We start from the raw sequence: 9803 nt of genomic DNA, 5'->3' as shown, positions 1-9803 counted from the left end.
AATTCGACCAGAAGGTTGTATTGCTGAACGGTACATTGTCGAAGAAGCAGCTGAATTTTGTACTGAATATCTGTCCAATGTTGAATCAATAGGGCTTCCCATGTCTCGTCATTCGGGAAGAATACTAGGAGAATGGATAATTGGAAAGAGACTAATGACTATATCAAGGACAGAATGAGAGCATACATAATTATATGTTCTACACAATGATGATGAGGTTCAACCATATGTTACAATAAACATGGATCAGTTATCTAGTTTGAACATGAATAGGAATCAGAATTGGATAACTCGAGAGCACAATCGAAGTTTTATAACATGGTTAATTAATCACATAAAGTCAAAGTTTGATATAGACTCCGAATAAATTTCACAGAGATTGAGGTGGCTAGCAAATGGTCCGAGTTTACATGTCTTTTCGTACACCGGTTATGTAATTAACGGCTACATATTTTATATCAAAGAACAAGATGATCAAACCACTATGCAAAATAGCGGAGTCACTCTCGTAGCTGAAGCGATGCATGTCTCAAGTGCAAAAGACAAAAACCCAATATATGCAAATCTATCATATTTTGGGGGGCTAAATACCACCTGTGGTCCGTTAACTTAATTTGAGTTAATGTTTTAGTCCTTTATCTTTTTTTTTCCCCGATTTAGTCCTTTATTTTAATTTTAAGTGACAATTTGATATTTTATGTTTTAAAATGTCAATAATATTATTCTTATTTTTTGCAAAAATTCAAAAAATTCATAAAAAATTTCAAAAAAAACTCATAAAGCTAATTATCATCCTCAATATAATGTAATTTCATCAAATTCACAACTTAAATCTTTAAATAGATTCATATTTTCATCTCCAACAACATCAAATAAAGAATGACAAATATGAGTTTATTTGAAGATTTGAGTTACGAATTTGATTAAATTTGTTTTATATTACAAAATATAATTAATTTTATAGATTTTGTTTGAAAATTTTGATGAATTTTTGTAAAAAAAAAATGATAACATTGTTGACGTTTTAAAACATAAAAGATCAAATTGTTACTTAAAATTAAAATAAAGGATCAAATCGGGAAGAAAAAAAAAAGATATATGACTAAAACGTTAACTGAAATTAAGTTAAGGGATCACAAGTGGCATTTAGCCTATTTTGGGGTTATCGAGCGCATATGGGAGTTAGACTACACAATGTTTCGTGTTCCCATATTTGGTTGCAAGTGGGTCGATAATAATAATGGCGTTCAGATTGATGAGTCAGGGTTCTTGCTTGTCGATTTTAATAAGATGGGATACAAAGATGAGCCTTTTATTTAAGCGTCGCAAGCTCAACAAGTGTTTTATGTCACTGATCCTGCTGATGATAAATAGTTTGTTGTCCTATCGACCAATAAAATAAGTGATGATAACAATAATGATGAAGAGGTTGGTAATGATCTTGTATTTGCAACATCACAACCACATGAAATTGATTCAACTGATGATGATTTATATCTTAGAGATGATCATGATGAGGGAATTTGGATTAATACATCGTTTCGTATCGTTAATGGATAAACAAATGTGAATCCCACCAGGAAAAGAAGAAGGGCATCTTAATGTGTTTAATTGTTTTATATAAGTCATATAATCTAAACTGAGTTCATGTGATTTAACTGTTTGATCGGCCAAAATTGAGCATTTTAGTATTTATAGCTTGAACTGTATTTGGTACTGAGTTCATGTAATTTAAGTGTACGTTTGACCTGCCATAACTGATTTTCGGCTTATATTGAACTTGAAAAAGCTTTGTTTGAGTATTGGGAATTTATCTTGAACTTGAATTGATCATCCCAATATGAGCTGATCATGTAATTAAGCATTGATATATATATATATATATAGGTAGTTAAATAATTATTTAGAGAAAAAAATCCAAATATAGGTATTTTACTTGAACTGAACTGAATATAAACTAGTAATTTTACAGCGCTTTTGTCCATAAGCGCTATAAAAGCCTTTAAAAAAAATAAGGAGGTCACAAAACTTTGTTTTATACCAAGTTAAAAGGGTCTTTTAAAGCGTTTGTTGCCAAAGCGTTGTAAAAGGCTTTTAAAAATACAGCTTGTTACATAAGAAACAAAGAGGTCTTTTAAAGCGCTTGTCCAAGCGATTGTGGACAAAAGCTGTAAAAGGCTTCTAAAAAATAAAATAATGAGGTCTATTACAACGCTTGTGTACAAGCGCTGTAAAAGGCTTCTAAAAAAGCGCTGAAATAGGGTTTTAAAAAATAAAATAAGGAGGTTTTTTACAGCGTTCTTTCTAAAAAACACTGTATTAGGGTTTTATATATAATTGCCACTATCATCTCTATTGCTAACCATCTCCATCTGTATTATTATCCCTACGAACCATCTCTTCTCATTGAAATACGTAACCCTCATTACGTATTTCACGTAGTGATTACTTATTTTTTCAAGTAGTAAAATAAATGTGTGAATGTACACCAATTTTTTTTATAATCAAATTTTATTTTAATATCAACTAAGATACATGGTTTTATCTTGTGTAATTGATAACACTAAATCATCTGATTAATTTAATACAAAAAAAATAAATTTATAAAAATCGAGTGATTAGATTCAATCACGTATATTTCGACTAATGATCTAATAATCAAATATCCTTCTCTAATTGAACACTGATTTGGTTTTTAAAACACTATTAACACTACAAGAAAATAGACATATATCTATAGAAACTTATAGTGACAACATTAAAAATTATAGGTATAGATAACTTATACCAACAGATAAACTATTTGTTATTGATATAGGTGTCTTATACTTTCGGTGACACAAATTTGTCACTAATTGTTATAGTGATACACTTAAATATGTGGCTATAGACATCAAAATTGAAAAATAAATATTTTTTAAAGGAGCCAAAATCTTAATTGTTTGTGAAAAAATAATTTGTACAAATTTTCATATTGTAAGCCAATAAAATTTCAATGGAGGTCAAATCCTAATTTTTTTAATGAAGTCAAAATCTTAATTTTTTAATAGAGGTAAAAAGATTTCAATTGAGCCAAAATCCAAATTTTTTCAATGGAGCAAAAAAAAAAAAAAATTAATGGAGCCAAATAAAAATTTAATGGAGCCAAAATGTAAATCAGTACTACCAACTAAATTCCTTCTCCTCAAAACATGTTAAACCCAAAATACGTTAAACCCCTTCTCCTCTTTCACCCAAAATCGGTTTGCCAACTAAATCCCTAACATTTCAATCTTGAGCCCCAATCCGTTGTCTTCTACTTCTCGTCGTCGATCAATCCCGAACTCCAATATGTTGCCTTCTCGCCTTCGTTCAATCTCGAACTGTGACCACCGTTCTCACACCCCATCAACCGTTCTCATTGTCGCTGTGACCACCGTTCTCGCACCACATCCACGACGACAACATGATCACCAGCGCCACCGTGACCTGAACCTGTGACCACCGTTCTCGTACCACCGGTAAATTTTGAATTTTTATAGTTTATGAATTTTCGCAGCACCTGAACATGTGACCTTAGTTATATGCAATTTTTGTGTTGTTTTGAATTTTTAACGAGTTTGATTGAGAGTTAGGGTTCATACTAGAGTTTTTGAGAAAACTCGTTCTGTTTATGAGCCTAAATTGTTCATAAACCGTGAAAAAACTCGTTGTGTTAGAGAAACATTGGCTCGAAGAAGAAAATTAAATATTCGACATCGAGCAAGTGATAATGAAGGAATACAATCTACTTCTAATAATATAAACTCAACCAATGTAGAAGGAAGTAATGTTGCAGAAACCCGTTCTAGTCCTTGTCATGCAGAAGGTGTCATACATGAGTCTGTAGAATCACACTCAATTCCCCCCGATATAGAAGCTGAAGAAGAACAAATTGAAAAAGGTCTTAATTATATACTCTTATTTTAAAGCTTTATTTATATTGTTTTTATTATGACTTATATGCACACATAGTTTTAGTTGCCTTTTGTTTTGTTTGTAGAAGAAGAGCCTAAACGGGCTAGAGGTCCTACAAAAATGTTAGATGTATGTGAAATGGAAGATGGTGATTTAATACTCGTTAATTTGGACAAATATGGTCGACCCATTGGTGAGGAAGCGACAACTCTTATCCGTTTCATTGGTAGCGTGGTTAGAAGGCATCAATATGCTCTTATCGACTACAAGTCATGGAAAGTCATGCCAAAGGATTACAAAGAAGAAATTTTAAAATTAATAGAGGTATTGTGATTATTCATTTAGCAACATAATATGTTTTTTTAAGATGACAACTGAGATGTACAATTAACATGTCTTATCACAATTAACATGTTTTGTTGTTGTTGTGCTCTAACATGTTTGATGTACAATGATGATGTTAGGAATATTTGATGGATTAACAATTTGTAATCATACTTATAATTTAGGAATATAGATGTTTAGCACACTCAAACTACATCATATTTTATCAAATATTTAAAAGAAGTACATCTCGATTGATAACTGTAAGAATATCGATATGTAGAGGTCTGTGTTCAAACTCTTGTGATTCTACATTTAACTAATATAACATGTTTTTTAACATCTCTTATTATGTAGAGCAAATTTGAGTTTGTTCCTCCAATAAATGGCTTAACAAGAGAAATGTTAAAATCTGAGCTGAATGAGAAATGGAGGCAATGGAAGGGTAATATAAAGTCAATGGCATATGACCCTACTAAAATAGAAGAAGAAGTTGCATCTCTTGTACCAGATGATAGGGTTGACCCAAATCAATATCGTGGTTTGGTTCGTTATTGGTTTTCTGATGAAGGACAAGTAAGTCATATATATTATGAGTAATATATTAAAGAGTTTATTATTTAGACTAATATTTTGTATCAATTGCATAAAATAAGTAAAATTAATAGAAAAAATTGTGTTAAGTTTGAAGATGTTCATTGTATGGGTTCAAAAACTCTCCCAAAGCTTATTGATGAGAAGGTTTATTTCTATTTGTATTTTCATGACTTTAATTTGAATTAAAAAAATAAAATGTATTTAACTTGTTTGTTTGGTTGTAGATAAAAAAAGGGCAAATGAGTGTTGCATGGACGTAAAAAGATTTACATTGATACCCGCACTCGTAAAGACAGATCAATTGTCAATGAAAATGCTACAAGATTGATTGCAAGTTTTAATAATAATTAAACGGTACCAATATATAAAATGTGTATAAGTTATGTTTGACAAAGTGCTAAATTTTATTTTCAATTGTTTTCATTCTTATTTGTATGATGATTGTATTGGTTTTTTACTTGACCTTTTAGGAGATGTTGTACTTGTTAGCCTATATGTAGTGTTGATATTTTTTAATTGGATCTTATTGTAGTACTACATGCTTTGAATGTCAATTTCAATTTGTTATTTTCAATCACGTTAATAATTTTTATTCATTTTTTAGGAAGAACTAAAAAGATATAATAATGAGGCTGGTGAAGTAACATTGTCAATTATAAGGAAGGGGAGTTTGAATTATAATTGCCCCTTTTAAAAATTTCTATTTAAAAATTGAAAATTTTAACTCAAGATTGATCTTGGTTATAAACGAATAACATTATTGGTTAGTGGAAAAACAACAATATCAATTTATCAATATAAAAACTGAATATAAGACAAATAATAATAGAAATAGGGATAAAGAGATCACACAAGCATATATCATGGTTCATCCAACACTTGTTACGTCTAGTCCTCACAAATGTGAGATTTTCCACTTAAGTACTTCAAAGCAAGAACGTCATTGGTTTTCACATATCACTCTTGATCTATTACAAGGTTCTACCTTTCTACTTAGAAAGAATTTCTACAGGTTACCTAACACTATTTTAGAAAGACTTTTACAAACTACCTTTTAAATCATAAAAAGATTTCTACACACTAATCAAGCTATGTCAACAATATAGCCTTGAGTTTACAACGTAATGATTTTAAGAATGTTAGAATATGAGTATTGCTCAACTCTTATTTGAGAAATAGATTTTTTATACTAGAACTCAGTAATCACTGATTCTAATATCACACTAAGAAATAGAACTGTAACTTATAATGATTTGAAAAGCTCGAGTATGATTTGAATGAGTGATGGTTTGCTTGAAACTTTGAGTTATGATTTGTTCTTCATCGTGAAGCTTTATGTATAGGCTTCAAGAGAGCTTATGACACCCCATTTAACCGTTAGAAGTAGGCCATCTGTCATGAGTAAGTGAATGGATAAGATCAACCATAAAGTATGATTGTTTTTGCTGAAACAAGGAATATTCTTGAGAACCAAAAACTTTCTTCGAATTGGTCTGAGATGAGTTGATTTATATTTGTGATCTTGACAATTGTCTGAAATGATTACAAGCTTTGAGTCACGTGTGCAGGTCTATTTGAAGGTACAACATCAGTGTCCTTTACAGCCTGTCATTTGTACTTGCATTTGCTTGACTTGGAGAATGATCTTGCTTTATGCTTTTTATGAAACAAGGTGTTGAGTCTTCGAATTTTGGAATAATTCTTGATTAGATTGATCCTTGTATATTTCTGATGAAGATATGGAATGGATAACATTTCCTGGATCTAATCTTTTACATAAAAATCTAATCATTCTTGTTTATGGCAAATGTGGAGAACGTTATTCGTTTTCCAGAATTATGTCAAGAACGTTATTTGTTTTACTGATTTTTCTTTCTTGATTTTAATACGATTTGCTTTGTAATGCTTGATACCTATCTTGTTTTAACACACTTAAATACACATGTTAAATACCAAAACACTTACAATCACTATTAGAAGTCTCTATTAACTTTTTGTTTAATTATCATCAAAACATTAATTTGGGATTTTGTCTCAACAATTGGAACTTCTCAATCAACCTAAGACACACAAGGTTCTATGTTTTGGAAGAATGACATATTTTATCAAGTACAAGGACCTGATAAAAACGGACGTGTGCGATGTATAGGCAAGATTCCTCATTTTAAAAAATCGAAGGTTTGTGTATCTGAAAATGAAGAGTTGCGCGAAAGAGTTAAGAATATGGAAAGCTTGTTAGCAAATATGATGACTTTAATCCAAAATTAATTTTCTGGAGAAGATGTGAAGGATATAATACAAGCTGCAAGACAGGTATATCATAAGTTATTAATCTTATACAACTAGCTTCATAAGTTTCATACTCGTATTTTTCATAAGTAATATTTTCTATTTTCTGTGATAGGTCAAGTGCTCAAAACCATTTGAATTCACTTATTCAAAACAACAATGAAAATAATGAAAATGATAATTAGATAGTATTAGTTAATTTTGATTAAAATCATTAATATTTGTTCCATTTTACTAGTAATATTTTTATATTGAATCGTGTATTTATTCATTTTTTATTTTATTGATTGTAGGTGAAGATTAAAGCTAATTTGTTGTTGAAGATGGAATATTGGCAATTTAGTGGACTTAATTTTTTAATATTTTTTGAGATTGTTATGTATGACATAAAATGTCTATTTTAAATATTAGTAAGACAATATTTTCTACTACTAAGTAAAAATACTCTATAGTGCACTATGGTGAACATTGTTTAACTATTATTTTATTGTTGTAAGACTTTTATGTTAATTTTTAATATATACGACGAACACCTTTTATTTTATCGTTGTCACTTAAATGTATAACAACAAAATTAAAACAGTAGGTATAACTTTTAAAAATTATGGCTAAAGTATATACCAACTGTGAAATGTCAATAGGTAAAATCAAATGTTTATCGCAACGAAAAAAATTATGTTACTGTACCCTATAACAACAGAGAAAATCCGTAAAAATTGAGTAATTATATACTACAAAAAATAACTCCGTCGGTATAGGTAATTTTGATTATCCTTACGGTATTTATACTTTTACCTAAAGATTTTCACTGTCACTAAAGATAAATTTTTTTGTAGTGTAAGTATTATTATTGTCTTCAACTATCAAAATGTATATGTTCGCATCTATATAACCTCTAGTGATTTTAATTGTAGTAATTTTATTTAATTCTCAAAAGTGTGTGTAACTTAAAATTAGTATGTACGATTACGTTAGCAATTTATAGGCTTAAAAAAAATGTAATAATATTATATATTCATAAAATAGACAAGAAAAAAATATTAGTTGACAATATTTAATGAAGTCGTCAATACTAGAGTCATTCTCATATATCATCCACATATAAAGCTAGCATCAATAACAACTCTATTCTAATATTTTGTAAGATTGATGAACTTTCTTGGTTCCCACAGATTCTCCACATGTAAGTGTCTTAGTATAAGAGAAAAAGTTACTGTAAAAAATTTGGATCAGTTGTCACTTAGGAAATTATGGTATATATGGACAATTTGGAAGAAGATCTTAAAATTATCATCAAACTTTTAGCTATGAGCTCGACAAATTTTTCAGGGGGAAATACCTGTCCAGAAATAGAGTTAAGAAAATTGAACAAGGAATAAATTAGGATAATGTACAAAGACGAATAAAATGAAGAGACTCGTTGTAAGTATGTTGCGGTAGATGGATTGATTTTTTAGGGTTTTACTTTGGTTAATACGAGTCGCCCGTTGGCTAGCCAAAATTTTGAACGAGTTGTTTCATACGATAAGAATTTTAAACATAATTTTGTACGCCACAAATAATTTTAAAAATAAATTTTGTACTTCAGAAAAGTTTTTAAAAATAATTTTTATAGTATTTTATGTTTTCATTATAATTTTTTTTTTTGAAATTTAAAAATTAAGTTTGAATAAAAAATTAATTAAAATAATTTAAATTTAAATACAATTTTAACTCTTATTTTAATTGAATCACGAAAATAATCTCTTATTAAGAGATTTTTCACCTCTAATATATTTTAAATTAGGTGATACAAAAGTGTATTTTACAACTTTTGAAAACATAAGGAGTTATGAAAAGAAGCCATCTTCAATAATTTGGAGATTATTTGTTAAAGATATTATAAACAAGTATATATTGTTGTGTCTGTCCACCATAATAAAAATCATTATTAATTTGAATAAAAAAATCTCTTAATAAAAATAATTTTTATCTCATTTGAAATAGTTTTTAATTTATTTTCATATTTGAATTTTATCAAAAGTTAAATCAAAAGAAACTTACCTAGAGTATTTACCAAAAAAAAACACAAGATTCTAATCCAAGGCCCAATCCACTTCCTTTTGAATAGCACCATCAAAAAAAAAAAAGTGTAGCCGCTGTAACTTAGCCCTTGTAGTATCAGCGAACTCAACACACCGGAAAACGCTGCCGGAGTTAGTTGTGCGCCGCGAGAAACAGCGAAACCCCGGCAGTGAAGGATGGAAGTTGTTTTGGCTTCTTCCTCTGTTGATGGTGATATAAACTGTTGGGACCTTCATACAGGTACTGAGCAGCTACGTTACAAATCATGTTCTTCCCCTTTTCATGGCCTTGTCTCTCTCGGTTCTCACTTCATCGCTTCTTCTCAGCTTCGAGACACGTCATCTGGTTCTGTTTTCTTCTGCTCCTTATCTAAGGTCTTTTATTTTTCCTATATTTATCATTTCAATTTAAAGAACTAAATTGCTATTTGGCAATTGCAATTTTAGGAATTAAAATGTTTATTTATTTATTTATTTATTTATTTATTATTATTATTATTTAGCAATTTCTTAGATGATAAATGATGAGGGATGGTAATATTGTTACTTTCATGGTGATGATGTGCAGCCTCAAGTTGAAGTTAAGAGCTTTCC

General features: G+C 29.6%; 1 protein-coding gene across 1 annotated transcript in view; it reads left to right on the top strand.

The window, feature by feature from the left end:
- The first annotated feature begins 9221 nt into the window (after positions 1-9221).
- Positions 9222-9803, top strand: part of LOC101496321 (protein ROOT INITIATION DEFECTIVE 3) — a 4705-nt gene continuing 4123 nt past the window's right edge. The window contains exons 1-2 of the mRNA XM_004498146.3: positions 9222-9584; positions 9778-9803. The exon at positions 9778-9803 is cut by the window's right edge and continues 58 nt beyond it. Of these exons, the coding sequence (XP_004498203.1) occupies positions 9387-9584; positions 9778-9803 (224 nt within the window). The 5' untranslated portion in view covers positions 9222-9386. The remainder of the gene's footprint in view (positions 9585-9777) is intronic.

Source organism: Cicer arietinum, chromosome 4, assembly GCF_000331145.2.
Source record: "Cicer arietinum cultivar CDC Frontier isolate Library 1 chromosome 4, Cicar.CDCFrontier_v2.0, whole genome shotgun sequence".
Taxonomy (NCBI): Eukaryota; Viridiplantae; Streptophyta; class Magnoliopsida; order Fabales; family Fabaceae; genus Cicer; species Cicer arietinum.
The sequence above is the reverse complement of the archived record's forward strand: the minus strand, read 5'-3'. Positions and strand labels throughout refer to the sequence as shown.